The sequence below is a fragment of the Phycodurus eques genome, chromosome 9 (assembly GCF_024500275.1).
Source record: "Phycodurus eques isolate BA_2022a chromosome 9, UOR_Pequ_1.1, whole genome shotgun sequence".
Taxonomy (NCBI): domain Eukaryota; kingdom Metazoa; phylum Chordata; class Actinopteri; order Syngnathiformes; family Syngnathidae; genus Phycodurus; species Phycodurus eques.
In genome coordinates this window covers 13,551,003-13,566,680 of record NC_084533.1, presented here as the reverse complement: position 1 = coordinate 13,566,680, position 15,678 = coordinate 13,551,003, and the positions used below count along the sequence as shown (strand labels likewise).

Here is a 15,678-nt window from a genome sequence, read left to right as displayed (position 1 = left end):
GAGGCTTCAAACTGTTTATTGTCACTCCCAGGTGAAGTTTATTGTCAAACTTAAACATAAAACAGAGAATTACCTGTGTATTTAAAACAAAGACAGTCTGCTTCGCTTAATGCTAAAAAACAATGCAAAATGCCATCGGCATGCTAACTGTTAGCACTGATAACATACCATAAAACAGTGCCATAAAAAAATATTTGCCACCTTCTCAAATTATTATTTTTTTGCATAGTTTCCACACTTTAATGTTTACGATTGTCAAACAAATGCAATATCAAAGATTTTAGATTTTAGGGTAAAAATAGCATGGAGTTTTTAAATGGTGATTTTATTAAGGAAAAAGATATTCAAAGCTACCCGGCCCTGTGTGGATGAAGTAATTTCCTCCTAGACCTAATAACTGGTTGGGCCACCCTCAGCAGCAACAACTGAAATCAAGCATTTTCTATCACTGGCAATGAGTCTTTAATATCTCTGTGGGGACATGTTGGCCCACTCTTCCTTGCAGAATTGTTTTAATTCAGCAACACTGAAGGGTTTTCGAGCATGAACGGCCTTTTTAAGGTCATGCCACAGCATTTCAATCGGATTCAAGTCCAAACTTTAACTATGCCACTCCAACACCTTCATTTTTTTTCATTCTTTTTTTAAGCCATTCAGAAATTGACGTGCTGGTGTGTTTCGTATCGTTGTCCTGCTGCAGAACGGATAAATATGGGTGGGTTGTGTTAGGAAGGACAAACAAATTATGCGAGTGACTTGCTGTGGCAACCCCAGATAGGACAAGCTGAAAATCACATGTATCAAGTATTAAATTCCAGACTTTTCCAACTTTTCAATGTATCTGCTAGTGTGTGCTTGTGTGTTGTGTATTAGAACACCACACCGTATCTACGTTGAAAATCGCAAGTCTCCTCCCCCAAACCAGATGTCTTTCCGAGTACCAAGACTAACCTTCTAGACTGTACAGTAACCCTGCCCTTTTGATCGAAGCCAAAACGGATAGGCTCCAGCTATGTGTATGCTGTGGTACGAAAAGTGATTTTTTTTTTTAAATGGAGGAGGAAGGAGAAAAAGCAGCTCGACGGCTTATATGTTGCATAATAAAATACTTAATACAGTGTGTAAACTGCAACACTTGAGGATGACACACAGTACTGTATCTCGTAGATAAATGCCCTTTGTTTATTTACATCATCATTAGACATGATCAACATGAACATCAAATTAACAGCTAGCCATGATGCAATTCTTCACTTGTTCACAATGCTTGTAAGTCTGTTTGTGACCAATGGCTGGGAACAGTTGGTGGTCTGGGGGAGTGGCATAATATACTCCAGACTGTGTTTGATGGTGACTTTTCAGATTCTGCTGTTGTCCTCTATTGAAGATGATATTATTTCTCTTTCTGGCTGATCGGTTTCAAAAACTGGATTGGTTTGGCCCTGTCTGTGCCGCCTCTGAGCCTCCTCGAAAATTTGAAGAACCTTCCAGGAAGACATTGAGTGAAAGTGGTAACATGGCTTAGAGAGAACTAAGAAGAGCAGATATGTAAATTACCTTGGATTTAGGGATAAGACCCACTCTGAAGAAGCCAATGTGTCCTGTTTCAATTTTAGTGCAGTCTACCACAGTGGATGCAATGTTCTCTGGTGATGGTCCATCACATAAAACAGCATCCACCTAACAATGTAAAATGTACATGTAATTTCCAAGCATGGCACTAAAAGTAACAACAAATAAAGCTGAAACAGCCAATCAATTAAAGCCACCTCATCTCCGAGCTTGGCATAAACCTGGTTGTGATGGGTCGTGTCTGCTTCTCCTGTAGGGTTGGCTGAGGTCACAGCAACAGGCCCCACCTGAAATGAACACTTATTTACTCTTGTTGGCCCCAATATTAGGTACAATCTAAGCCACAGTTATCAAACACATGGCCCCAGGGGCCAAATCTGGCCCTCCACGTCATTTTATGTGCCTGCGAAGGGTTGACACAATTTTTCCTTCCTTTTTTTCTGTTCACAACTAGTTATCCATCATAAAAATTTGATCAAATGCAAGGGCAATAATGTGATGGGATGATTCTTCTGATTGCCACACATAACAGACTAGGTAAAGGGCCGATCTCACTGGCCTGGAGACTAGTCTATGACCTGATGGCGAACCAGCAGAGATGTCTCCGCAACATCTCCTTGAGAATAGCTGGGTCGCCAGGGAGTCGCGGTGAATTTGAATCTGTTCGATTTTATTGCCGACCTTTTGTAGACTTATACAAGTCTCCACCAAGTCTCGATATTGGAGAGACTAAAATACACAGGGCTGCACATAAGGTGGTGTATGCACTGCAAAGAACACCAGATTCTAGTGTGGCGCACGTATTTGCCCAACAATACATTTTGCAATATAAAGTATGAGCCAGAGTCACTATTGCCTGGCTACAGTGGACTAGCTATAGACCCTCAGCAGGGTCCTCGAGAGTGCTTGGGAGTTTGCCGAACCAGTCTCCATTTGTTTTGTGGACTTGGAGAAGGCGTTCGACCGTGAATCTCTGGGAGTCCTTTGGGGAGTGCTTCGGGAGTATCGGGTACCGAACCCCCTGATATGGGCTCTTCGGTCCCTGTACAACCAGTGTCAGAGTTTGGTCCGCATTGCTGGCAGTAAGTTGGATTCTATTCCAGTGAGGGTTGGACTCCTCCAAGGCTGTACTTTGTCACAGATTCTGTTCATAACCTTCATAGACAGAATTTCTAGGCGCAGCCGAGCCGTAGACGGGGTCCGGTTTAATGGCCTTAGTATTGCATTCCCGCTGTTTGCCGATGATGTGGATCTGTTAATGTTTGTAATGTTTGCGTTGATTCCCAAATTTACAAAAAAAAACATTAAAAAAACCAAGGCCATTTTAATACAGAGCTTGTGTTGTTACCCCATTATCTCAGTTTTGGGCGGATATATGTGAATGCAGGCTTTCTAAGATCTACATTCACTGATTCATGTCCATTTGCCCTTACTAGATCTATGAGGTGGGTGGCCACAGAACAGTCTGGGTTCCTGATTGCAATACTTTGGGGAGTCCCGATGTGTTTGGCAGCATCTCCTAAACCAAAGGTGTCCATCCATGGGCCTGTGTGAGAGAGAACACCAGACAGGCGGTTTATATATAGAAAAAAGAAATGGTGGGCATCAAACACTTTGGAAAGTTAAGTACAATTCCTTTGTAATTTATTATATAGACTTCACAACTGAAATAAATTCCAAATGATCATGCAGACACAATAAAGGAACACAAGAATTGCAACACCATATGGATTATAAATTGTTTATTTATATTTATACACATAAATTCCTAATTAAATATCATCTATCCATGCATTTTCGATACCACCTCATTAAGGTCCCAGCTGAGCTTGAACTTATTCCAGATGACTTTGTCAATCATTGGGCTCGCATTCATTCCAATTGACAATTTAGAGGCTTCAGTTAACCTAAGATGCATGTTTTGAGGATGTAAGAGGAAAGTACCCAGAGAGTAGAAAGAACATGCTCATACACACCTCTAGTTATAACCATGCTTATAGATGACGGCCACGCGGCCTCCATGAAGTCCAGGAGCAAGGGGCTCAGCAGGTGTCGGACTGGGTCAAGCTGCTTGAGGGAGGACAGCCACATGGACATGGGTCGGTCCTGTGCCTGCTTCTTCACCCTATGGCAAAGCACAGCTGTTAGAGAGCAGTGATTCCAAGTATACCACATAAACTCAAATAGTAGCCTCTAAAGACTTGGTGCCTCAATTTGTGTCCCCCTCAGGAAAAATCGAACAGATGGAGCCACGTTGGCTTCAAACGGGTCAGTTCTTCTGGTGCATGTGTACAATTTAGTATGATACACTCTGATTTGAATGCCCTTTCCAGCATGTGTGTGCAGAGATAGGGGAATTGACTTGACTCGAGTCATCAATTTTAGGACTTGGGTCTTGCTTGGAGGGGCATGCTGGGCCGACTGGTTAGAGCGTCTGCCTCACAGTTCTGAGGGCGGGGGTTCAATCCCCGGCCCCGCCTGTGTGGTGTTTGCATGTTCTCCCCGTGCCTGCGTGGGTTTTCTCCGGGCACTCCGGTTTCCTCCCACATCCCAAAAACATGTATGGTAGGTTAATTGAGAACTCTAAATTGCCCGTAGGTGTGAATGTGAGTGCGAATGGTTGTTTGTTTGTATGTGCCCTGCGATTGGCTGACTAGGGTCGCACGCGTGCTGGAGCCTACCCCAGCTATCTTTGAGAAGCGGGGTACAACCCGAACTAACCGCAGGGGACATATAAACAAATGACAGTGCGCATGATTGCTTGTTTGTATGTGCCCTGCGATTGGCTGGCAACCAGTTCAGGGTGTACCCCGCCTCCTGCCCGATGATAGCTGGGATAGGCTGTGGCACGCCCGCGACCCTTGTGAGAAGAAGCGGCTCAGAAAATGGATGGATGGATGGAGGGCCTTGCTTGGTCTCGTCTGTTTACATTTGAAAATTGGTAGTGTTTGTTTTGTTATTGAAAGGAAAGCTATATTTTTGTGTAGCACGAGCCTCATGTTGATGTTTCAGCCATTTATCCATATTTGCCTGCAGGTAGGCGGCTGTTTTGATTTTGGCAAGGCTGTGCCACAGGCTATTGTCTTCCCGGGCAAGTAGTTGTAGCGCACATATACCATTTTATTGACGGGCTTATTAAAATCACAGAGAATATTTACTTTTTCTAGTTGGGAAACACAGGTTTAGCTAACCAATAGCTGGTCAAACATGAACTAAACTTCCATGTCGGTTATGCATTTAACTGAGAAAACAATAAAGTAATAGACAATACGGATATTGGTTTTGTACAGATACTGAGCAAAGTAGCTAAAATACATGGTGTTGTCACTGAGCAAGATTGTATGACGACTTCTAACTACTTGCTGAACCCAAGTCATGACTTGACTTGCTTGAAATTTAGTGGAGACTTGACTGGATTGATTTTTGCCATAGTGACTTGGGACCTGCTTGAAACTTGAAGGATAAGACTTGATCGATGTTTGTCTATGACACGTGACATTTGGAAACTTAAGCAGGGAATTCTTTCTGCCTCCAAGTGCACTTCATTACTGCTGGTAATGAATAGAAACTGCTAATGTGAGGCACTTGTGCATTCCATTCCCAATAAACGCCTGGTACTCTCTGAGTGAGGACAAACTCACTTGTATGCTTTGACAACTGCATCGGGCCTGTTGCAAGCTGCCACCAGCACATAGACAGTGTCAGTTGGCATGCCGCATATTCCGCCATTCTTCATAATGTCTGCGGAAGAGACATGCGAGTGCTGTATTATTAAGTTGGTTTTACAGTGGTACTTTGACTTATGAGTTAAATGCTCTGGGAGATCAAGCTCGTAACTCAATTTATTCATACAGTGGACCCCCGCATACTCGCGGTACTTGCAGATTCACCTATTCGTGGATTTTTCCCCCAATTGTTTTCTTTTTATTTTTTTGCATTTTCTTTTATTGGGGGGAGGGGGGTAGGGTAACCAAAAACGGGGTTATTGCCGATTTATCCCCATTTATTCAATTATTTTTGGATTTGACTGTTTGTACTGTTCAATGAATGGCTGAAAGTACATCGGCGCCTGGACAGTTGCGCCCCCATTTTTTTTCACTTCACTCGAGCAGCCCCGTACCTGAAGCTGTCTCGTGACTCAAATTATAGCTGGAAAACACAAAGCAAAAAAATCTATCAAGCGACTCAAAAAAAATCCCGAGTCAAGGTATCACTGTACAAATAAAAAACCTACAAAAATACATCAAATTCTATTGTATAATCGTACCTGCAATTTGTTGAACAGATGTGGCCTTTTGAGCTGGCAGATGTGGGCAGATATGTGCACCACCCCCAACACCGCTCAGTCTTATCAAAGGTTTCCCAAGGGGGATCTGAGGGGACTGGAAGGTGCTGTTGAAAATGTGAGCTGAAAAACAATAAAAACTGACAAGGCCAAAGATAATGGTGACTCCCATGTCATAACCATAAGGCAGCATGTCAAGCGCATCCAGCAGGAAGCTGATGATGATGAGCTGGAAGGTGAGCGCATAGAGAAACCAGCCGACGTTGACAAACAGCGCTGCGGCCGTCACCAAAAGGTTAAACATCAGGAAACCGATAATGCCGACTGCCACGTTAAAACCTCTAACGTCTCCGTACAGCCCTCCGTATCGTGTCAAGCCCCACACTGTCCACATCACGCCGTACAGGATGAAAACGGTGCTCTCGAAGGTTTTTCCTTGGGAGAAAGCGACCGAGCCGCAGAGCAGCTGCAGCGGCCCGCCAGTGACCACCACCCAGGGGAGCACCAGCACAGACAACGGCGCCCCCTCCCCAACTGTGGCTGTCATAGCGAAAGTAGCCAACACACTGCATGCGTGACCTAATACTTCTGCGTCTGCATATTTAGAGTACCCCAAATGAGGTGCACAGAGGTCCTTGCCATGGGCTCGGAGAGTGAGGCCTCTCATCCTGGTTACTAAGGCTTTAAAAAGGTTCTGGCCCTGAGGGATCCTTTGAGTGGAGACCATGTTATATGTTGTTATTAAAAGCATACAAGCAGAGCTGATAAATATAACCGCTTGTACACCCTGACTTCCTTTCTGGAAGAAACCTTGAGGTTGCGAGGCAATGGCTATACAATAAGCCACAAATAATAGATGGTAGAGGGCTTTCAGCAAGTTCTTCTGACAGCTGAACAGAGACAGGACAAAGAAAAGCACAGAGAAGACGACTGGGAATGGAATGGGTGAGAGGGGTTCGATGGAGTAGAATGATAGGAGAGCACTGTAGCCCTCAGCAAACCTCAGCACTGCTGTGAATCCGTAAAAGGTAGCAGAGAGTGGGTCCATGGCTCGATAGAAGACCACGCACATACCGAGCTGGAACACGCCAGCTGTCCACAGCCAGGGGACGTGACCGACGGACAGTCGGGGGACCACGCCAAACAGAGGGCAGGCTGACACCGAGGCCGACAGCAAGTTCATCACCACGCCCACTGACGCTGCGTCATCACATCCGTGCCGTGTCTCAGTCTTCAGCTTGACGTTTGTCTTCGTGCCTGTCCCTGGAAGTTCCACTTTCCTGTGAGTAATAGTGGCCAACAAATGCCCTAAACAAAAGTAACCACCCACCAGACAGACAAGAAGGTAGTTTGCAGCCGTGGCAGTCTGGCCGAAACCTTCAGCCGACAGGCTGGCGATTTGATGGGCACAAGCTAAGCTGATGCTGATGGCGATCAGAAAAAAAAGCACATTTCTGACTAGTAGAGCAACACCAGCGATAACACACAGGGCCAAGGCAAATGCGGCCAAGCCAGGGACTAAAGAGAATCTTAGGTCTTTGGGCTCAAGCACCCCCTGTCCTGTCAGGATGTAGACCACACTGGAGGCACACCACAGGGCCGAGACCGTCAGACACAGGGTTGAGAACAACTGCACTCTGGACAGGATCCGACATACACCTTTAACAAGAAACACATCACAATTTATTATGCAATAGTTTAGACTTTAATAGAGAGAATCAATAGTTAGATCAAATTTAGAACAAACCTGCGTAAGCTGTGATAGCAGCAGCGATGAGCAGCAGAACCCCCAATGCAGTTTGGGGGATGAAGTCTCTTTTCGGAGAGCTGCCATAGTTGTGTAGCAAAAGTAGGAGGGAACCTAAAGACAACAGGATAAAGCATTTTGATTCAACACACACGCAGTCTGACAGCATTCACACAACAATAAAAGAAGATTTTTAAAAAATTATTCATGTAAATCTCAATAAAAAGAGGAGCGCGATGTTTTTAAAGTAGGCAGCTTAGCACATCTGTCTCCCATTTGTGAGGACCCGGGTTCAAGTCCGGTCTCACCTGTGTGGAGTTTGCATGCTCTCCCCGTGCCTGCGTGGGTTTTCTCCGGATACTCCGGTTTCCTTCCACATCTCAAAAACATGCACGGTAGGTTAACTGAAGACTCTAAATTGCCCGTAGGTGTGAATGTGAGTGTGAATGCTTGTTTGTTTCTATGTGCCCTGCGATTGGCTGGATGACCGGTTCAGGGTGTACCCCGCCTCTCGCCCGAAGATAGCTGGGATAGGCCGAGGATAGTGAGGATAAGTGGTACGGAAGACAACATTAGTGTCACCATGTTGATTGAGTACAAGCATATGTTGAAATAATCGTAAATAACCACATATTTTATAATAAGGTTTGATTCTCAGCTTTCGTATGATAATCTGACAAAAAATATTTGTATTAGTTTGCTAGCGTGGATGTGTCATTCAAAGCATTCAGATTTTACCTGAACATATTTCTAATAATGTAAATAACTTGTTCTTTGCTTTCTCATAATACACAAATTCTGAATTCAAATAAAGTAATATATAAAATATTTTGGCAAAAAACAGCATTAGTATGATAGTGTAAATGTTGCATTTTAAAGGGCACAGCATATTCTTGGTTGAAACAAATATGTCAAATGTTTGATTCTCAACATTCATACAATGATTTGAAAAATATGATTTTAGATAAATATATCCATCCATCCATTGACTGTACCGCTTCATCCTCACAAGGGTCGTGGAGATTTTAGATAAATATAAATAAAATAAATGTATGAAATATGTTTTCCCATAAACTGCAATAGTGTGAAAAGAGTTCAATAGAGTGACTTCCAAGCTCCAAATTCATTAATATGTAAAGAGGTTTCAGAGGGCTGTTTTGCAATGTGCTCCAGCTCTTTAACCTTCTATTAAATATTACCATTTAATTCAAATGGATCGGAAACATTTTCTTTGAAGTGTATAAAAATGGCTTACCACCAGAGATGCCCAGTATGCCAACGGACACATGCAGTTGAGCCATTGCAGAGAGAGATGTGGAAAGACGTTCCACCCGGCTGCACTTTATACGGACCTGAGTGACATCATGCAGACATCACACCCACAAATATCATATTACTGGGAAACAACCTTAAATAATGTACAGCTCTTAAATGGAAACACGAGCTTGTAAAATAGATGTCACATTCAGCCTCGTTAACCTTATTAAATTAACGATGGGTTTAATGTTTCTTTTACATTTTTCGTATTCCAATGCAATTATTTTTGTGCTTCTTTATTTCAGTGTTTTCAATCATAAGCAATAATAATAAAATAATAATAATAATATAATAATATTGCTAGTGTAGTAATACTATTGCTACCACTACTACTAAATAATAATAATAATCATAATGAGAGTCAAAATTTAGGTTAATGGTTACGTTGATGTTTCAGGTCAGAATTTCTACACACCCATGTATTTACTGTATTGACTGAATTTAAAATACTGAAGCAACAAGAGGAAGCAATAGGAAAAGTGAGCATGAAACAAGAGCAAAACACACAGAATGCTGAAATCACTGCACAACAGTTGCATTGTCCATTGGCCACAAGAAACTAGGAGGGATGATTCAGCACATTCATGCAGGACCAGGTAGTAAATGTGGGCTCCTGTGAATGGCATGAGGTCATCCCGGTGGGCGGAGACTGGAGAAGCAAATAAAAGAGAGTGTGCACCTCACAAGTGTCACATCTCTTCTTGGGGAGTGGACTGATTACACACATCGTGCAGAACTGTGCAAGGTGAGACTGCTTTGGTGTAATGTCTTTAGATTTGTAACATTTAGCAGATTGGAAGCTACAAATGGTTATTATCGAGTTAGTATATTTGTCTGGAGTTTTAACTGTGTCTAAAAATATCAATTTCATTGTTTTTTTGTTTTCTTCTTAACGAAAAAGGGTAAACTGAGTTTGTCATATTGGTTTTATACAGTACTTGCTCATCTTAAAGGTGCCTTTGCACACATAACTCCAAACCTAGCTTCACTTGTGGCAGTCCGCCAGTCTGATGCATTTTTTTAATGTACAATAAATAGTGCATATGTTTTACATCATACTACATGTTCTGTTAAATTGGAGTGGAAAAAAACTTCCCACAGGAAATTTTGAATTTAAAACATCACCACGAAAAAAAACTTTGTTAACTGTACCAACACTGTTTTAAGAAACAGTTTAACAGTACTGCAAACAATCCAATACTAAAACAATACAAAATAGTATCTCTCTTGCTCTCATTTGTTTCCCTACTCATCTATCCATTTAACAGTGTAGGATTGTTGATAGTTTTCTCTATCTCTATCCACATGACAAAACTCCTAAAAATTATGAAACTGCAAATTAATGAGGAAAATCTAGAGAAGCTTCTTGAGTTGACTTGGTGCAAGTGTGCTTTACCATCCAAATTAAGGCAGGTGAAAAAACACCAATAACATTTTGAAAAGTGCAATGTGTTATGGAATTTTTATTGACTTGAAGTGATGCGCGCGCGTGTGTGTGTGTGTGTGTGTGTGTGTGTGTGTGTGTGTGTTCTTAGCAGCGCCATGGCAAAGCGAGTAGCAATTATTCTCTCGGGCTGCGGAGTCTACGATGGCACAGAGATCCACGAGGCCTCCGCTGTCCTCGTCCATCTGAGTCGCGCTGGAGCCCAAGTAAGACACTCAAAAGACTATTCATATCGACTTTCACACCGACGTGGCGAAAGTACTCACACACTGTACTAAAATAGAAGTGCGTATACAGTGGGGCCTTGAGATATGAGTGACCTGACGTACGTGTTTTTCAAGATACGAGCAGTCATTCGGATGATTTTTTTGCTTTGACTTGCGAGCGCGAATTTGAGGTAAAAGTGCTGTTTGGTGGCAGCGCCAGATTCTTATCAGATTATTCAAAAAAAAAAAAAAAAAATGATTTTCAAGCTGTTTATTGCCACTCTTAGTTGAAGTTTACTGTCAAACTAAACATAAAACAAAGTTACTCGTGCATTTAAAACAGCCACATATCCTTTAGTCTGCTTGCCAATGCTAATATAGTTAATGATTAGCATCTATTTGTCTGTGTTATAACCCTTTGAGCAAAGGATATTTGAAAACAAATGGTGCAGGAACAGACATAGAAAGACAATATAATCGTACTCACAGTCATATACTGTATTCTTTAGCCTCTGCAAAGAGTCACAATATGAATCCATCCATCTCTGCACAATAAGTAGTTTCCCTCTATTCAACTCCTTCTGAGAAAATACTAAAAAAAAAATTGCTAACACTAAATGAGATTTTAATGCTAAATTAGCAAATGATAACTTTTCAGAAGACAGAAAACCTTTGAACACCAGAGGTTGGTGGTTTTAGGCTATCACAAGACAACGCATTCACTACAAATAGCTATTGTAGCTGACAACACCAAACACAAATATCTATTGCAAATAATAAATAAGGCTATGAACGGGGAATATCTTGCTTCGCCAATTCCGCCATTGTCATTAATTATTGATGCTGGTTGGTCATCGATCGGTCGGTCGGTCAATAAATAAAAATCTCAACCATGGTTGACATGATCTCTCTCACTATTTACGTCTTTTTTACGTGGTGTAAGAGGTTGAGAAAAATATCCATCCATCCATTTTCTGAGCCCCTTCTCCTCACGAGGGTCGCGGGCGTACTGGAGCCTATCCCAGCCATCATCGGGCAGGAGCCGGGGTACACCCTGAACTGGTTGCCAGCCAATCGCAGGGCACATACAAACAAACAACCATTCGCACTCACATTCACATTCACACCTATGGGAAATTTAGAGTCTTCAATCAACCTACCATGCATGTTTTTGGGATGTGGGAGGAAACCGGAGTGACCGGAGAAAACCCACGCAGGCAGGAGAACATGCAAACTCCACACAGGCGGGGCCGGGGGATTGAACCCCGGTCCTCGGAACTGTGAGGTAGGCACTCTAACCAGTCGTCCACCGTGCCGCCTTTCTCCAAACAATTTGTAAAAAGAGCAACACACCAAGGATTACCTTCAAAAGTCAGTTACTGAAAATCCTTTGTTCATCTCTCATAAGTAAATATCTGTGTCAATGAACATCTCAGCGCCATCAAAATGTCAAGTCTGTCTGTCATTGTGTTCAGATAAGTCAATTTGCTGTTGTCAATACTGTGTTCTCTGGGGCGATGTTCTGATGAAAACATTTGATAACAATTATTTTAAAATGTAAGTTAGTGTTTATGAGCAATTGATTGCAAGAGACTGGACAAGATTCTCATTTACACTTGCACGTGCACACATAGCAACTAGATGATGCTCAAGCACGTCCCCTTTTCCCTGAACCGAAAAAAGTGTCCTTTTTGCTGCGGTCTATTTTTTTCTTCATTTACAAATATTTAAAAGAATAATTACCCTCTCTATCATCACCTTTCCCCAAAGTGTTTTGAAATCCGACGAACATTTATTGGAGAATTGTACATATGCTCCCACCTTGCCCGCAGCCCCCCCCCTTCTCCTTCCAAAAACCTGTGAACAGGGATGTCTTGACTTGTTTATATCTACTGTAGCCTCCTTTTAGCTCCTTTGTCAATAGTAGTATTATGGACGGTGTGAACTGTGTAAACACAAATGCATAATGCTGTTTTTTTTCCCTTAATTGTACTTTTGTAATTTTTGCGATGGGGTCCCTTTTTTTTTTTTTTTTTTTTAGAGCACCTGCCCCCCAAAATGTCTGTGCATGTGCCTGACTATTTGTACTGTAATTTGTTGACAGACCATGTTATTGCAATGCATGAAAGAAAGACAGCCCTGCTTAGCACAAAGAATCTTTGTTACTTTCCACCGCTGCTTTCAAAACATTGGTTTTTTTTGGTAGCCATGCATTAATGGGTGAAATCCCTCCTCCAGGCACAGATGTTTGCACCAAACCAAGATCAGATGCATGTTATCAATCATTGTGAGGGGAAGCCTTCAGATGGCAAAAGAAACGTCCTGCAGGAGAGCGCCCGAATTGCCAGGGGCGACATCGTGGATTTGGCCAAGTTAGATGTTTTAGCGTTCGATGCTGTCATCATCCCTGGTGAGATTTCATCATTTACATTTTGCATTTTATACATACAGTATCTCATCTCCTGGTCAGTGACCATGTGAAAGGTTGTTTGTCTCTATATGTGCCTTGTGATTATATAGAAAACCAGACCAATTTAGGACTGTAACAATACACCAAAGTTAAGAGTCAATTCGTATCTCGATTTCTGACTCACAGTGCGATATACGGTTAGATTCAATTTTAAAACACCATTGTAGAAATTCATGCATATAATAGTATTTTAAATGTATAATATATTATATGTATTATATTAATTTATTCAAGAAAATGTTGCATTTGTTATATTTATAATATATAGACTTGATCAATATAATAAATACATTTGTCAGAGTAGACTGCCTGTGTTTTCTTCTGTGTCCCTCTTGAATTAATTTTGGGATGGTCGAGTGGGTTAACACTTTTGATGAAATTTGATGAAATAAAGAAGAAATTCTATATTCTGGTGCTCTTGTTCAGGTGGTTTTGGTGTGGCAAAAAACCTCAGTGATTGGGGCATGAAGACTAAGGACTTCACCATCAAGCCAGAGGTGGAGAAGACCCTCAAGGATTTCCACAAAGCGGGAAAGCCGTTGGCCATGTGCTGCATCGCTCCAGTCCTTGCTGCCAAAATCCTGCCTGGTTGTGAGCTCACAGTGGGCCAAGACAAAGAGAGTGACGTGTGAGTGACTATATTCGGCATCATCACAGTAAATGCGGCATCGTGCAAGTTTGAAAAAGTTTGCTCTCGTCCTTCTCAGGTGGCCGTACGCCCAGACGGCCGGCGCCTTACAGGAGATGGGCTGCACGCATGTGAATAAAGAAGCGGAGCAAGCGCATGTCGACGTCAAACACAAACTCGTCACCACTCCGGCTTTCATGTGCAACGCTCCCATTCACAAGATCTTTGATGGAATCGGCGTCATGGTTAAAGAAACACTGAAACTTGCTTAAGAAGTCTCCACATTCATTTGTGTGTGTACTGCTTTGACTCTGACTATCTCCAAAATAAATACAACCTGTTACTGAAACGTTTGAGATGCATGTGAATTTTCAACATACATGTTGGCTAACCAAACCATTGATTTTATTTCATTATTATTAGGGGGTTTACATAGAGCCTTGTGTTCCGATTATAATTGGTTTAGAAGCCTAAACCAAATGAAAATGCTCCATATAAACACATCAATTGGAATCAAGGCTAATATAAAAAGTACAAGTACTTTTACAGAAAAAAATGCACCTGTAATTTTTTTAGTACACAGTAGTTGCCATGTCATGAACCTGATAATCCATGGCAAAGATTATACATCCTGTGCTTAACGCTCACAAACAACTCTAAAATAGGAAATCCACTGTCACCATGGCATTGATAAAAGTCAGTATACTGTCACAGTGATTTTAAGATCCTTATCCTCACTCGGGTCGCGGGTGTGCTGGAGCCTATCTCAGCTGACTCTGGGCGAGAGGCGGGGTACACCCTGAATTGGTCGCCAGCCAATCGCAGGCCACATTTAAACAAACAAACATTTGCACTCACATTCACACCTACGGGCAATTTAGAGTCTTCAATCAACCCGAGGCAGAGGTGCGAACCAGTCTGTCACTGTGCCCTGCGATTGGCTGGCGACCGGTTCAGGGTTTACCCCGCCTCCCGCCCGAAGATAGCTGGGATAGGCTCCAGCACGCCCCCTAGTGAGGATAAGCGGTAAAGAAAATGGATGGATGTTGTTACATTATGGATCCCTCAGTGCTTTGCACATACACCCCACACATCTTGCAAAGTTACAAAAGTTAATTTTTCAAAATGTGTATTAGTTTGAACAAAAGTAAATGTTTATATTTTTTTTGTATCCACAGTATAAACCTCTAACCCTGATTCTGAACAATTGCTAGTAAATAAATATAATTTGCCATACAGTATATTCTAAACTCTGCTGAGCTTTGTGATAGTCAAATCGAAATGCCTGATTTGTGAACATCCAGTGAAGGACCATGTAATAAGAACACACTGCAAATGATGAGAGCCATTCAGCTACCTGGGATGACCTGAAGGGTCCCGTTCTCTTTCAGCGAATCATCTAGAGCCAGCCACACAGACAGAACGGGTCCACCAGCAATACCCCAATACCTGTGGACACCATTTACAGACATCAGGCGGATACGCTCCGGACCCACCACTATCAGGTACAAATCTGCGATGAATTTAGAGTCTTCAAGTCACCTACCGTGAACTGCAATAAAATTAGGGTTAGGTGCGCTGAAGAAAAAATCAAAAACAACTAAAGTTTTTTAGCACTTGCAAGATGCGAGGGTGTTTTGTCAGGGCCATCACCCAAGGATACTTGAAGGTGAACATTATGGAGGTTGTACTGGGTGTATTCTTCACCTGGTGACAAAACCACAAAGACAATCACAATATTCAACTATTATGTACAGAACTACTAGTTAGTGTTATTTATTTATTTTACCAAATTCTCTCTCTAGCTCAGAAAAAGCAAGCCTGGCTTCCGTTAGCCCGACGTCGGTCAACACAGGCACGCCCGAGAGGAAGCCCTGCTTCCCGTAGGTTTCCTGAAGCTTGCTTGTTGATGTTGTCACGTCTGCTCGTGTTCCATTTGCAGCAAAAATAAAGACTGTTCCATGAACTAGTTTATGTATGTATGATTACACATGGCCCACCTAAACTGA

At 42.2% G+C, this 15,678-nt stretch overlaps 2 protein-coding genes across 3 annotated transcripts; one reads left to right on the top strand and one right to left on the bottom strand.

The window, feature by feature from the left end:
* Positions 1-1,273: 1,273 nt before the first annotated feature.
* Positions 1,274-8,905, bottom strand: si:ch211-153b23.4 (uncharacterized protein LOC335392 homolog). The gene is made up of 9 exons (XM_061686573.1): positions 8,860-8,905; positions 7,605-7,718; positions 5,840-7,516; positions 5,214-5,313; positions 3,549-3,697; positions 3,006-3,118; positions 1,770-1,859; positions 1,558-1,680; positions 1,274-1,484 (listed from the first exon to the last, which is right to left on the bottom strand). Exons 1-9 carry the CDS (start codon positions 8,903-8,905, stop codon positions 1,359-1,361), a joined length of 2,538 nt encoding a protein of 845 aa, XP_061542557.1. The 3' UTR covers positions 1,274-1,358.
* A 716-nt stretch (positions 8,906-9,621) lies between these two features.
* On the top strand, positions 9,622-14,000 carry si:ch211-153b23.5 (uncharacterized protein LOC321177 homolog). Of its 2 annotated transcripts, none has more exons than XM_061685989.1 (5): positions 9,622-9,666; positions 10,457-10,571; positions 12,810-12,981; positions 13,468-13,669; positions 13,749-14,000. In XM_061685989.1, exons 2-5 carry the CDS (start codon positions 10,464-10,466, stop codon positions 13,939-13,941), a joined length of 675 nt encoding a protein of 224 aa, XP_061541973.1. In that variant the 5' UTR covers positions 9,622-9,666; positions 10,457-10,463; the 3' UTR covers positions 13,942-14,000. The 2 variants fall into 2 exon arrangements, with proteins under 2 accessions (XP_061541973.1, XP_061541974.1); XM_061685990.1 differs by having other exon boundaries at positions 9,634-9,666; positions 10,460-10,571.
* Positions 14,001-15,678: the final 1,678 nt, after the last annotated feature.